The sequence below is a fragment of the Amblyraja radiata genome, chromosome 30 (assembly GCF_010909765.2).
Source record: "Amblyraja radiata isolate CabotCenter1 chromosome 30, sAmbRad1.1.pri, whole genome shotgun sequence".
Taxonomy (NCBI): Eukaryota; Metazoa; Chordata; class Chondrichthyes; order Rajiformes; family Rajidae; genus Amblyraja; species Amblyraja radiata.
In genome coordinates this window covers 23,037,542-23,052,433 of record NC_045985.1, presented here as the reverse complement: position 1 = coordinate 23,052,433, position 14,892 = coordinate 23,037,542, and the positions used below count along the sequence as shown (strand labels likewise).

The 14,892-nt window shown below is 41.6% G+C and overlaps 1 protein-coding gene across 1 annotated transcript in view; it reads left to right on the top strand.

Annotated features, from left to right (window-relative positions):
* Positions 1–352: 352 nt before the first annotated feature.
* Positions 353–14,892, top strand: part of LOC116990190 (T-lymphocyte surface antigen Ly-9-like) — a 22,973-nt gene continuing 8,433 nt past the window's right edge. The window contains exons 1-2 of the mRNA XM_033047741.1: positions 353–560; positions 1,792–2,082. Coding sequence (XP_032903632.1) covers positions 374–560; positions 1,792–2,082 — 478 coding nt within the window. The 5' untranslated portion in view covers positions 353–373. The remainder of the gene's footprint in view (positions 561–1,791; positions 2,083–14,892) is intronic.

The following is a 14,892-nucleotide window of genomic DNA, read 5'->3' as shown; positions in this document are numbered from 1 at the left end:
GTGGTAGCCAGCGCCATCTTTTTCGCTGCCGTGTGCTGGGGCATCAGGGCGAAAGCTGCGGATGGTAACAGGATCAACAAACCTAGTTGGATCGATGGTCGACGTAGTTGGACCTCATGTGCCTGCTGCCCTTGTCCATTAGGGTTGGTGTAACTCACTGCTGGGCTGGGAAACTATGGACACCAAAATCCCAGAGCTGATGGAACTAATATCTTGTCCTTGTGTTTCAGGTCTGGGACAGACTGCTGGGAAACCAGGCACTCGTCGCTTGGTGAATGGGACACTGGGACAGTCAGTCACGTTACCAGGATGTATCTCAGGAGAAAACATTTCAATCCTTATTTGGGATTACCAAAGCACACCAACAACAGGAATGATTCAATTATGTACGAAAACTCAAAACAATCCAATACGATATGACAAACAGGGAATCAGGTTAAACCTGAAGGACTGTAGTCTGGAAATACAGAACCTAACAGAACATGATCAAGGTCTGTATGTAATGAACTTCAGGACGAATCTGGCTTTCCATGAACAAGTGACAGAACTGAGAATTTATGGTAATCTATTTTCATTTTTTTAAACAGTACATTTTCCAATCCAACAACCTTTAAGAACTTAAAGATGTACGAGGAGATGCTTACGATGTGAGCCCAAGTCTGTGGAGCCCCTTGCGTGTTCAGGGAGCAGTCCTCAGTAATTGCTGTTTAAATATTAATGGTGGAGCATTAGGATGGGTTCTTGAAGGGAGGTCTCTCCAAGCCATCTGACTTCTCTGTAAGATGATAGGGCCACAGTTATTAAACTTTCTCTGCTAATAACGAGTTTACTTGTGATCTAGTTTTGGTGGCAACGTGTAAACTGGACGATTCATTTTTGTAAACTCACGGGAAGGATTTTGCACTAAAACTACAGGTGCTTGTACAGAGTTTGTGAATTGTCTGTAGTGGGTGTAGGATAGGGCTAGTGTGTGGGGATCGCTGGTGGGCGCGGACTGGGTGGGCCGAAGGCCTGTTTACGCTGTATCTCTTAATGTTCTCGTGGGAAACTCATGGCTAGCAGCTTCTGGTTGTTATCAAAAGGTTCAAAGGTTCAAAGGTTATTTATTTGTCACATACACCTAGGTGTAGTGAAATGCTTCTTGCCAGTGCAGCACATAAAGAAAGAATACAGACATAACATTAATAAGAGATTAAACATAAAGAACATCCCCCCACAATGGCTCCCACCATGAGGGAAGGCACAAAGTCCAGTCCCCATCCCCAGTTCACCCATAGTCGGGCCCATTGAGGCCTCCACAGTTGCCTCTACGGAGGCCCGATGTTCCTGGCCGTTCTCGCTGGGTGATGTTGCTCCGGCGTCGGGAGAGTCCTCACAGCGGCTTGGGAACCTTGGAACGGCCGCTTCCGTACTGTTATTCCATATTATTCCGTATTATTCCATGGCTTGTATTTGTGCTTTTCTTTGAAACAGAACGAGTGTCATTACCAGTAATAAATATCAGTGAAGCCTTTTGTAAACTCACGGGAAGGATTTTGCACTAAAACTACAGGTGCTTTTACAGAGTTTGTAAATTGTCCGTAATGTGTGTAGGATAGGGCTAGTGTGCGGGGATCGCTGGTCGGCGCAGACTCGGTGGGTCGAAGGGCTTGTTTCCGTGCATTATGTCTAAACTAAACTAAACTAAACTAAACAGTCTTCTACGCTTAATGTTCTCGGGGGAAACTCATGGCTAGCACCTTCTGGTTGATATTATTCCATGGCTTGTATTTGTGCTTTTCTTTGAAACAGAACGAGTGTCATTACCAGTAATAAGTATCAGTGAAGCCTTCAATGACGGGGTGTGTAACGTTAGCTTGGTGTGTTCACTGGAGCACGGCACCGAGCCAGTCTACACTTGGTGGTCAGGAGATGGCAAGGTCACGGCAGATGGGTCGCACATACTGACTGACGAAGGGAGAAGGCTGGCACTCTCCATACCTCTACCCAACAACAACAGCGTGTACAACTGCACCGTGAGGAACCCTGTTAGTGAGGAGACGCGGAGCGTGGATCTAACACAGCTCTGTCCTGCCCATGAAGGTTTGTGGCTTTATATTTTCACACTAAGCACACTTCTCAAATAAAATAATGGCTATTTATTTCGTTCCTATACAAATCCCCAAATCCTTCCGATGGAAGAAACCAGGTAATAGATTTAGTTTAAACAGGCACAAAATGCTGGAGTAAAGCCCCTGTCCCACTTAGGAAACCTGAACGGAACCCTCTGGAGACTTTGCGCCCTGCCCAAGGTTTCTGGAGGTTGCAGGTGGTTGCCAGAGGTTGCAGGTAGTGGAAGCAGGTAGGGAGACTGACAAAAACCTCCGGGAACCTCGCGGCAACCTTGGGTGGGGCGCAAAGTCTCCAGAGGTTTCCGTTCAGGTTTCCTAAGTGGGACAGGGGCATAAGGCTATCCATGACCGGAATTTATCTTGCATTAAACGTTATTCTCTTATCATGAATCTATGATATAAATGGATTGATTGTAATCATGCATTGTCTTTCTGCTGACTCGATAGCACGCAACAAAAAAGCTTTTCACTGTAGCTCGGTACACGTGACAATAAACTAAACTGAACTGACCTGAACTCTCTGATTCTGTTCCCATGCACCAACATGTCAATAGATTGGCAACTGAAATATTGATCTCTCTTCAGGTTATAAGCCACTAAGAGTCTCACACCGCGTACGTTTTACAGCCGCCACAATCATCTTCATCTCAGCTATCTTTTGCTACATGTATTACAAGAGGACAAGCTCAGTACAGGTCAGTATATTTGAATATTTTTCTTCGTACAATTCCAGGTAATAATCTATAATCTGTAACCCATCCCCCCTCCACCCCCCACCCCCTCCCTCTCTCTTCCGTCTCCCTTACAAGTTTGTGCGCCCATTTCTCCCACTATCCCACCCCATCCCCTTATCTTTCAAGGGTTTGATCGTGGATGGAATGCACCAATCATTCATTGGTGAAACTGTGGATATGCGAGAGGCTTGGATAGAGTGGATGTGGTGAGGATGTTTCCACTAGTGGGAGACACTAGGACTCGAGGTCATAGCCTCAGAATTAAAGGACGATATTTTAGGAAGGAGATGAGGAGGAATATATTTTGTCAGAGGGTGGTGAGTCTGTGGAATTCTTTGCCACAGAAGGCTGTGGAGGACGTCAATTGAAATATTTATGGCAGAGGGAGATAGATTCTTGATTATTACGGGTGTCAGGGGTTAAGGGGAGCAGGTTGGGGAATTTGGTTAAGAGGGAGATATAGATCAGCCATGACTTAATGGCGAAGTAGACTTGATGGGCCAAATGACCTAATTCTACTATCACTTATGGGAGGCCCAAGATGACGGTTTCTGTGGGGATTATAGGGCTGTTTGAAACAATAGGCAGGCAGGGGCTAGACTGGGAGGGGACATTAAAGTGATTTTAAAATCTAAAATTCTTAAGGGGTTGGACAGGCTAGATGCAGGAGGATTGTTCCCGATGTTGGGGAAGTCCAGAACAAGGGGTGACAGTTTAAGGATAAGGGGGAAGTCTTTTTGGACCGAGATGAGAAAAATATTTTTCACACAGAGAGTGGCGAATCTCTGGAATTCTCTGCCACAGAAGGTAGTTTAGGCCAGTTCATTGGCTATAGTTAAGAGGGAGTTAGATGTGGCACTTGTGGCTAAAGGGATAAGGTGGTATGGAGAGAGGGCAGGTACAGGATACTGAGTTGGATGATCAGCCATGATCATATTGAATGGCGGTGCAGGCTCGAAGGGCCGAATGGCCAACTCCTGCACCTATTTTCTATGATTCTATGTTTCTATGTAAACGACACCAAAGAAACGTTGTCCCATTAGCGAGGCGAGCTGCAGATAGTTTAACTCGTGTGGGTTGGACCCTGGCTGCAGATGCTGTCGTGTTCGATCGCCCACTGCGGTCCCAGACCACACGTAGCGTGAACAAAAATACCCGTGAGTGATCAGATAAACAGATGGGACTGGAACAAGATGCAGCAGAGAGGGCAGTCAGTGCTTAAAGGTACCAACCACATCGTATTTAAGTTGACAACCCCCCAGTAACATCCTGTGACAACAATATTCTGCCTTTTTTCTGTCTGTAATTCTCTAAAGGGAAATGTCGTGGCGGTGACAGATAAGGCATAATCAGAAAATGACACAAAGTGCTGGAGTAAACTCAACTGGTCTGGCAGCATCTCTGGAGAGCACGGAAAGGCGACACAGCTTCGAGTCACAGCTCCATCCAAGACCGCAAGAAATTGCTGCGAATTGTGGACGCAGCCCAGACCATCACACAAACCAACCTCCCTTCCATTGATTCCATCTACACCCCACCCTGCCTCGGCAAGGCCAGCAGCACAATCAAAGAGGAGTTACACCCTGTCCACTTTCCCTTCACCCCTCTCCAACTAGGCAAAAGGTACAGAAGTGTGAAAACGCACACCTCCAGATTCAGGGACAGTTTCTTCCCAGCTGTTATCAGGCAACTGAATCATCCTACCACAACCAGAGAGCAGTCCTGAACTACTATCTCCCTCATTGGCGACCCTCGGTCTACCCTTGATAGGACTCTGCTGGTTTTACCTGGCGCTGAATGTTATTTCCTTGTCACTCGATTGTAATCATGTATTGTCTTTCCGCTGACTGGTTAGCACGCAACAACAGCTTTTCACTGTACCTCGGTGCAGGTGACAATAAACAAATCTGTAAACCAAACTGTACTATACTGGGCAGAGACCCTTCTTCAAACTGATTTGGTGGAGCTGGGGGGAGAAGAGAGATGGAAAAGGGGGAGATACACAACAAAGCGTGGCAGGTAATAGTGAGACACAGGTGAGTGGGGAGCTTGATAGGCAGGTAGAGTCAAAGAGACATACAGCGTTGAAACAGGCCATTCGGCCCAACTTGTCCACACCGACCAACATGTCCCATCTACACTCGTCCAACTTGCCTCCATTTGGCCCATATTTTTCCAAACCTTTCATATCCATGTACCTGTCTAATTGTTCACTGACTGTTGCAATGGTCCATGCCTCAACATTCAGGCAATAGATAATAGACAATAGGCAATAGGTGCAGGAGTAGGCAATTAGGTCTTTCGAGCCAGCACCGCCATTCAATGTGCTCATGGCTGATCATCCCCAATCAATACCCCGTTCCTGCCTTCCCCCCATATCCCCTGACTCCGCTATTTTTAAGAGCCCTATCTAGCTCTCTCTTGAAAGCATCCAGAGAACCTGCCTCCACCGCCCTCTGAGGCAGAGAATTCCACAGACTCACCACTCTCTGTGAGAAAAAGTGTATCATCGTCTCCGTTCTAAATGGCTTACTCCTTATTCTTAAACTGTGTGTGGCCCCTTGTTCCGGACTCCCCCAACATCGGAAACTTGTTTCCTGCCTCTCGCGTGTCCAAGCCCTTAACAATCTTATATGTTTCAATGAGATCTCCTCTCATCCTTCTAAAGTGCAGAGTTTACAAGCCTAGCGGTTCCATTCTCTCAGCATATGACAGTCCCGCCATCCCAGGAATAAACCTTGTAAACCTACGCTGCACTCCCTCAATAGCAAGAATAGCCTTCCTCAAATTAGGGGACCAAATGGAGTTTCAATGAAATACCCCCTCATCCTTCTAAACTCCAGTGAGTACAGGCCCAGAGTCTTCAATTGCTCCTCATACATTAACCCAATTATCCCTGAGATCATTCTAGTAAACCTCCTCTAGACCCTCTGCAATGCTACCCCACCCTGCACATCCTTCCCCAGTTATGGGACACAAAACTGCTCACAGTCTTGCAAATGTAGCTTCACCAACACCTTAGAAGTTATTGTGCTTGGTACTAAATCCTCTCCATTGTTAGTCTCGGCTGATACTTTAACTCAGTGATTCCCAACCTGGGGCCATATGGCAAATTACAGGGAGGGGGGCCTCAGAAACATTTAGGGGGATTTAGGGGGCCACAGGTTCAATGGAGGGGGCCACAGAGCTACCACCCTGTTGCCTCCTAAATTTCAGTTCTAATAAATTTAAATCTATGTAGTTGAAATATTTTTGATGTTTGTGGAATAGAATAAAAGAGAATATATGTGTAATTAATAGACACTGATATTTTTATGGAAGGTATTATAATATTGAAGTACTTTTTTTCCGTTAATAATGTCAGGGGGGGAAAGGCTAATGCCGAGTTACAAACTCAAATCGAGGAGGTAAAGGATATAGCTGCTGGGATGGAAAGAAAGCTGGATGGCAAGATAGATCCTACTATAATTTCGCTAGACCAACAAGGCGAAGCAATTAAAGAGCTAACTAAGATTGCTGAACTGAATACTAAGGAGACCGAAAAACTCCGTGCCGAGAACAAACGCCTCTCAGAATTATTACGCAAAACAAACGTGAAATGTATTGATCTGGAGGGACGCCAACGCCGTAAAAATTTGCGTATAGTTGGTCTGAGCGAAGGTCGTGAGGGGAGTCAAGATCCTCGAAAATTTGTTGCAAAACTTTTAAAGGATATTCTGAATTTGGATCAAGAACCCCTGTTGAGCCGTGCACATAGGGCTCTAAGACGGGCCCCTGGGATAGGGTCATCGCCCAGACAAATGATTGTAAAAGTGGCCTTTGATCATGTCTTCGAAGAAATGATGAAGATAATAATAAAAAAGAGAAACCTGAAATACGAGGGAGACAACATCAGTATTTTTAGAGACTGCCCAGCAGAAGTGGCCAAGAAAAGATCACTATTTAGAGAAACAAGAGGTATCCTGAGGAATTTACAGAATACTAAGGATCTGAGATATGGCTTGATGTACCCAGCAATACTGAGAGTAACTTATGATGACAAGGAATATCGTTTCGTTAAGTATACTGAAGCATTGAAATTCGCCCGAGGCATACAGCAGAAGCCAGAAGATGAAGAGAGAGAAGACGCGGAGGAAGGACCCGAGGGAGAAGGAGAGGGCTGAACTTTTATCATCGACCTGTGGTTATGAAATACTCACTTAGAAGGAAGTGGAATAATGGACATTTAGTTGTAGTTCTGTATTAATTATTAGAAAATATTTAATTATTCCATGATAATAGTATTACATATTATAGTATTAAATACAATTGATATTAGTAATTAGCAAATAGTAATATGAATAATAGAAATAATTACTAAGTACTAAGTATATAAAGTTAATACCCCACCCCAATATATATAGCATTTGAGATAGGAGCTGGTATAATTAACATCTTTTTTTTTTTTTTTTTAAACGGAAGTCTTTAGATTAATGGCCACGTTAGTGTGGCTTTCACCTTCACATACTACACACTATATAAGTGTAGTTTCTTTTTTTTCTGAGCACCCTATTAACACCCTTTACTTTTTTTTAATTATTGATATTTCTTATTGTTTTTGTTTTTTATTGATCTTATATTATATATTATTTGAATGTAGATGTGAAGGATATTGTGTATTTAGTTTAAGAAGACATAGATGCGGATTAAGGTGGATAGAAATTCTCATTGGATTGATGTCCGGGTGCAACGGGGAGCTGGGGGAGTCAAGAAGGCTACTCCAAAAAAAGCCGCCCTAATAGTAAAATGCATGATATAAAGGTGAAGACTGGGGGTGATGGAGTAACCTTCTGCAGTTGGAATGTAAAAGGAATTAATGAACCAATTAAAAGGGGAAAGGTGTTAGCTCAGTTGAACAGATTGAAGACAGATGTCATTTTCCTTCAAGAGACTCATCTTAAAAAAGATGCTCAACATAGATTAACAGCTAAATGGATTTCTAAGGTGTATCATTCTACATTTATACATAAATCTAGAGGAGTTGCAATAATTATTCGCAAAGGTATACCTTTCATACAAAGTTCTATTATAGAGGATAAAGAAGGTAGATATGTAATAATTACAGGGGAATTATATTCAAAAAAGGTAATTTTAATGAATATATATGCCCCTAATTTTGATAATCCACTATTTTTTAAGAAAATATTTAATAATATTCCTATATCCACTCAACACAATTTAATAATTGGAGGTGATTTAAATTGTACTTTAGATAACTATCTAGATAGATCATCTGCAAAAAGGAAAACTGCCTCGAAATCAAGTAAATTCATAAATGCTTTTATCAATACATCTAATATTAAAGACATCTGGAGGTTAGATAATCCATCCGGACGAGAATATTCTTTTTTCTCGCCCGTACATGGAACCTATTCGAGGATAGATTATTTTTTAATAGATTCTAAATTACTTCCTTTTACGTATGACGCAAAATATCATAATATTATCATCTCGGATCATGCGCCATTAACATTTAAGATAAAATTAAAAGATATATCTAATAAAACTACTACCTGGAGATTTAACCCTCAGATATTAAAGGACAATGACTGTTGTAAATATGTGATGGATCAGATTAAATTATTTTTTGAAACTAATGATAATCCTGAAATTACCCCATCACTATTTTGGGACACATTTAAGGCATTCATGCGTGGCGCAATAATATCCGCACAAGCACATCTCAATAAAGAAAATCGAAAAATAGAACAAAATTTAGAAAATGAGATAAAACGTCTAGATAATGAAAATATAAAACAGCCTTCCAAAGAGTTAAGTAATAAAATTGCATCAGTAAAATATAGATTAAATAAAATATATTCTAATCAAGTTATTAAACTTTTTCAACAAACTAAACAAGTGTATTTTGAATTTGGAGATAAACCTCAAAAATTACTAGCACGACAGCTTAGAAAATTAGAAGATGAGAAGATGATACACGGAATTAGATCTGAGTATGGAAATATACTGATTACTCCAAAAGATATTAATGATAGATTTTTACAATATTATAAAAATCTTTATTTGTCAAAACTAACAGGACAAACAGATAGTATGGAAATTTTTTTACAGGAATGTCAAATCAATAGCTTAGATCAGGCAGGTAGAGAATTGTTAAATGCTGAAATAACAGTAAAAGACATTATAGAATCAATTAGTTCGCTAAAGAACGGAAAAGCAGCGGGCCCGGATGGCCTGAGTGCAGAATTTTATAAAAAATTTCAAGATCTGATTTCTCCAAGATTACAAATAATGTATAGATATGCATATGACCAAGGAAAATTACCAGAATCTCTAAATGAATCCACAATTACACTCATCCCTAAAGTAGATAAGGATTTGGAAGATCCTGGATCATATAGAGCGATTGCCCTTTTAAATACAGACCAAAAAATATTAACTAAGGTCTTATCTAGGAGATTAAGTTTAGTGATCTCTAAATTAATACATTATGATCAAACAGGTTTTATCCCAAAACGTTATTCATCCCATAATCTCAGACGCTTGTTTAATATTATATATTCAAAAAGAATACGAGATACGGAACTAGCGGTTATATCATTAGATGCAGAAAAAGCGTTTGATCAGGTGGAATGGATGTATTTATTTAATATAATGGAAAAGTTTCAATTGGGGGATAGATTTTGTAAATGGGTAAGAATTTTATACTCGAATCCTATTGCAAGAATTTTGACTAACCAAATTTTATCAGCCAAATTCAAACTCTCTAGGGGATGCAGACAGGGATGTCCGTTATCACCCTTATTGTTCGCATTGGTGATAGAACCATTGGCGGAAAAAATTAGATCTGAACCTGAAATATATGGCTATAATACTGATACAACAACTAATAAAATTTCTTTATATGCAGATGATGTTTTGATTTATATTACAAAACCGGAAATTAGTATTCCCAACCTGCTAAACATTATAACTAAGTTTGGTGCATTTTCTGGGTATAGGATTAATTGGGATAAAAGCGAGATTATGCCAATAACAGGAATAAATCTAAATACATTACAACAATACCCATTAAAAGTAGTTACAGACAAACTTAAATATTTAGGGATTAACGTAACTAAAACTCATAACTCATTAATAAAATCCAACTATCCTCAACTATTAGATAAACTTAGAAAAAATATTTTATATTGGAAAACACTTCCTATATCCATGATTGGTAGAATAAGTGCCATAAAGATGGTATTTCTACCACAGTTGTTATATTTGTTTCAGGCTATTCCTTTTTTTCTTCCGAAAACTTTTTTTAAAAAAATTGATAATATTGTTAATAGTTTTATTTGGGATTATAAAAATCACAGAATAAATAAAAAACATCTATGCAAAGCTAAGATAAATGGAGGATTAGCACTTCCAAACTTTTTATATTATTTTTGGGCTGTTCAGATTAAGAATATGAATTTCTGGTGGGTAAATATGGATCATGAACCGACATGGTTAAATATAGAAAAGGAAGACTGTCTACCTTTCAATGTAGGTTCGATAATTTTTGCACCAACGGAAGTACAAAAAAAATTTTATAAAGACAACCTAATAATATATAATAATAGACGTATTTGGAAACAAATAGTTAAGACTCTACATTTGGATAATCTCTCATTTAGATTACCAATTATGAATAACCCATTGTTTAAACCTGCTATATTAGATGGGGGGTTTAAACAATGGGATGATTTAGGAATTACAAGGATAGAACACCTTTATAGAAAAGGAAAATTTCTTTTATTCCAGGAGTTACAAGATATTTATGGATTGTCTCCACAACATTTGTTTAGGTATTTACAAATTAGAGATTATATTAAATCCAATACACAAGATTATAAAAATAAAGAAGCAGGACTGTTAGACGAACTGTTTAATTTATATCCAAATACAGAAAAATTAATAGCCTATATATATAACATCATTTTGGATAAGGAGAATCCAATAACGGAAATATATCGTCAAGCATGGGAAAATGAAATGGGATTGGCTATAACAAAAGAAAACTGGGAAGAAAGTCTACAACGAATACACCGGTGTTCATTAAACGCCAGACATATATTGATACAATTTAAAGTATTATATAGGTTACATTATTCGAAAACTAAATTAAATAGTATTTTTCCGAATCTCTCCGCTATTTGTGATAAGTGCAAGAAAGCAGAGGCAAATTTAATACATAGTTTCGTTACATGTCCTAAATTGAATTATTACTGGACAGAAATTTTTAAAGTTATTTCTGAAGTCATCAAAGTTAAATTGGACCCTAACCCAAAGCTAATAATATTTGGAATTCCGGATTTACATCTATCACTTACAGTAAATCAAAGAAATTTCTTTGATTACTGTTTGATAATTGGGAAAAAAATCATATTGAAATTTTGGAAGGGAACATTATCCCCCACAACCAAAATGTGGGCAGCAGAGATGATGGAGACGTTACATCTGGAAAGAATTAGATTTGTCCTATTGGACAAGTATAATTCTTTTGAACAGATATGGTCTCCATATATACAGTATTTAGAGAAGTAGCTGTTCTTGGCAACACAGCTCGGCATGCACCCTGCGGGATTTGGTGAGAATAATTCATTTTTATATTGGAATTAACATATATGTCTTTATTGATACTATCACTTGTAGTAGTGTTATTAACAATACATTTTTTGGTTTTTAATTTTTTTTTTTTTTTTTTTTTTTTTCGTTTCTCTTTTCTTTCTTATATATAATCAACTTATTATTTAATCACTCTCTTAATGATTTATAACTGTTCTATTCTTTTTCTATCATTATTTCTAAAAAAAAATAGTAGATAAGTATTATTAGTGTTTTACTTAATGCAAATTGAATTAATTTGATATAAAGTTGTTTGAAGCACTGTAATTGATTACCTTTAATAAAAAAATATATTACAAAAAATAATGTCAGGGGGGGGGGGGCATGGAAAAATTAAAAGATCCCAAGGGGGCCATGAGCTAAAAAAGGTTGGGAACCACTGCTTTAACTGAACGACTTTTTATACTTTTGTGGTACAGTGCGGAAACAGGCCCTTCGGCGTATTGGGTCCGCGCCGACCAGCGATCACTCCGTACACAGTAGCACCATCCCACACACTTGGGACCATTTACAATTTTACTGGAGCCAATTAACCAACAAAACTGTACGTCTTTGGAGTGCGGAAGGAAACCGGAGCACCCGGAGAAAACCCACACGGTCACAGGGTGAACGTCCAAACTCTGTAAATACTGCAGCCGTGGTCAGGATCGAACCCGGGTCTCTGGCGCTGTGAGGCAGCAAGTCTACGGCTGTGCCCCCGTGCGACTTACAGCACAGATTCAGGCCCTTCGGCCCAATTGCCCATGTCATCAAACGCTCCTCAACGTTAACCCAATCATGACATAGAAACATAGAAACATAAAAAATAGATGCAGGAGTAGGCCATTCGGCCCTTCGAGACTGCACCGCCATTCAATATGATCATGGCTGATCATCCAACTCAGTATCCTGTACCTGCCCTCTCTCCATACCCCCTGATCCCTTTAGCCACAAGGGCCACTTCTAACTCTCTGTTAAATATAGCCAATGAACTGGCCTCAACTACCTTCTGCGGCAGAGAATTCCAGAGTTTCACCACTCTCTGTGTGAAAAATGTTTTCCTCATCTCGGTCCTAAAAGAATTCCCCCTTATCCTTAAACTGTGACCCCTTGTTCTGGACTTCCCCAACATCGGGAACAATCTAGCCTATCCAACCCCTTAAGAATTTTATAAGTTTCTATAAGATCCCCCCTTAAACTTCTAAATTCTAGCGAGTACAAACCGAGTCTATCCAGTCTTTCTTCATATGACCAGGACCATTCTCGTAAAACTTGCTCTGTGCGTTACAAGCCTGAGTCACATGAACACAAGGTTTAAATACATGATCCACTGACAACTTCTGCGGCGAGGGACAGACCGTGTTCCATGTGTATATGGAGTGCGAGAATTGCTCCTCAATTTCTGGCTGTATTTTCGTTCCACAATTTTGGTATTTGGGCACAAGTTTATAAGTTTCTTATAAGAAACTTCAGTCTCGCTCCCTCCCTCCCTCCTGCCCTTCAACGCACACGGCAGCGCCAGCTACACCGTGCCCGCCAGATTCCCCATAGGGCGGCCTGGGAGTGAGAGGGAGGTGGGAAAGAGCGAGAGAGAGAAAGGGAAAGAAAAAAAGGGAGGAATGGAGGCAAAGAGATACAAGGGGAAGGAATGTAGAAAGTGGATGAAGGAAGGAAAGGAGAAAGGGAAGAAATAGAGAGGGTGAGCAAAGAGGGTGGGAGGGGGAGAAAGAGAGGGGATGGGGCAGGAGGGAGGAAGGGAGGGTGGAGGGAGGGGGAAGGAAAGGTGTGTGTGTGTGTGTGTGTGTGTCTCCCTGTATGTGTCTCCTTGTGTGTGTGTGTCTCCTTGTGTGTGTATGTGTGTCTCCCTCTGTGTGTGTGTGTGTCCCTGTGTGTGTGTGTGTCTCCCCGCGTGTGTGTGTGTGTGTGTCCCTGTGTGTTCCTTGTGTGTGTGTGTGTGTGTGTGTGTGTGTGTCTCCGTGTGTGTGTCTCCCTGTGTGTGTGTGTGTCTGTGTGTGTGTCTCCCTGTGCGTGTGCGTGTGTCTATGTGTCTATGTGTGTGTGTGTGTGTCTCCCTGTGTGTGTGTGTGTGTGTGTGTGTGTGTGTGTGTGTGTGTGTGTGTGTGTGTGTGTGTGTGTGTGTGTGTGTGTGTGTGTGTGTGTGTGTGTGTGTGTGTGTGTGTGTGTGTGTGTGTGTGTGTCAAGATGAGTTTCTCTGGCGGGATTCACTCTTGATATTCGTGTCCAGTGGCCGTCAGATATACAATATATGAATAATTGTGACGTCGGGGCATGGGTGTGAATTGGAATTTAAATGGGCCGTGCTGCTTTCCCCACCCACATCGCACCTACAATTAGAGACGGAACACATACAACTGTGTTAACCTTTTCCAGCGCAGCGGTAGAGTTACAGCGGCAGAGACCCGGGTTCGATCCTGACCTCGGCTGCTGTCTGTGTGGAGTTTACCCGTTTTCCCTGAGATTGCGTGGGTTTTCTCTGGGAGCTCCGGTTTCCCGCACTCCAACATTCCAAAGACGGCCGCGTTTGGAGATTTATGCCCCTGTCCCACTTAGGAAACCTGAACGGAAACCTCTGGAGACTTTGCGCCCCACCCAATGTTTCCGTGCGGGTCCCGGTGGTTTTTTTGTCAGTCTCACTACCTGCTTCCACTACCTGCAACCTCCGGCAACCACCTGCAACCTCCGGGAACCGCACGGAACCTATTTTGGAAAAATAAATGTAAAGGTGTCCGGGGTGTTGGAGTACCGGGTGAACGCTGGTCGGCGCCGACTTGGGGGGGGGGGGGGGGGGGGGGGGATCCGAAACGTCGCCCCTTCCTTCTCTCCAGAGATACCGCCGCTCCTACTCCAGCATTGTGTGTCCATCTTCCGGTCCCTACAGTCTGAAGCCGCTCCCCCGCTTGATTCAACCAATCTCCTTCGCGCTGCTTTATCCCCCCCCCCCCCCCCCCCCCCGCCCACTCCCTGAATTCCTCAACGCAGTCCCGAAACGTGGCCGTTCACCTTCACAGATGCTGCTTGTTCACGCTGAGTTCTGAGGGCGGCAAGGTGGCGCAGCGGTAGAGTTGCTGCCTCACAGCGCCATGAGACCAGGGTTCGATCCCTGACCACGGGTGCTGTCTGTATGGAGTTTGTACATTTCCCCCCGAGTTATCTCCGAGTTCTTCAGTTAACTCCCATATACAGGTTTGTACAAGTGGAAATTGCCCCTAGTATGTATAGGATAGTGTCAATATGCGGGTCGGTGCGGTCTCGTTAGGGCCGAAATGCCTGTTTCCGTTCTGTATATCTAACCTAAACTAAACAGGGCAGTTTATATATTAGTGGCTTGTTTTGTTCGACGCACATTGATGTTGGCGAATATCGTGACAGGTACTAACACCACTGGTTAAGAC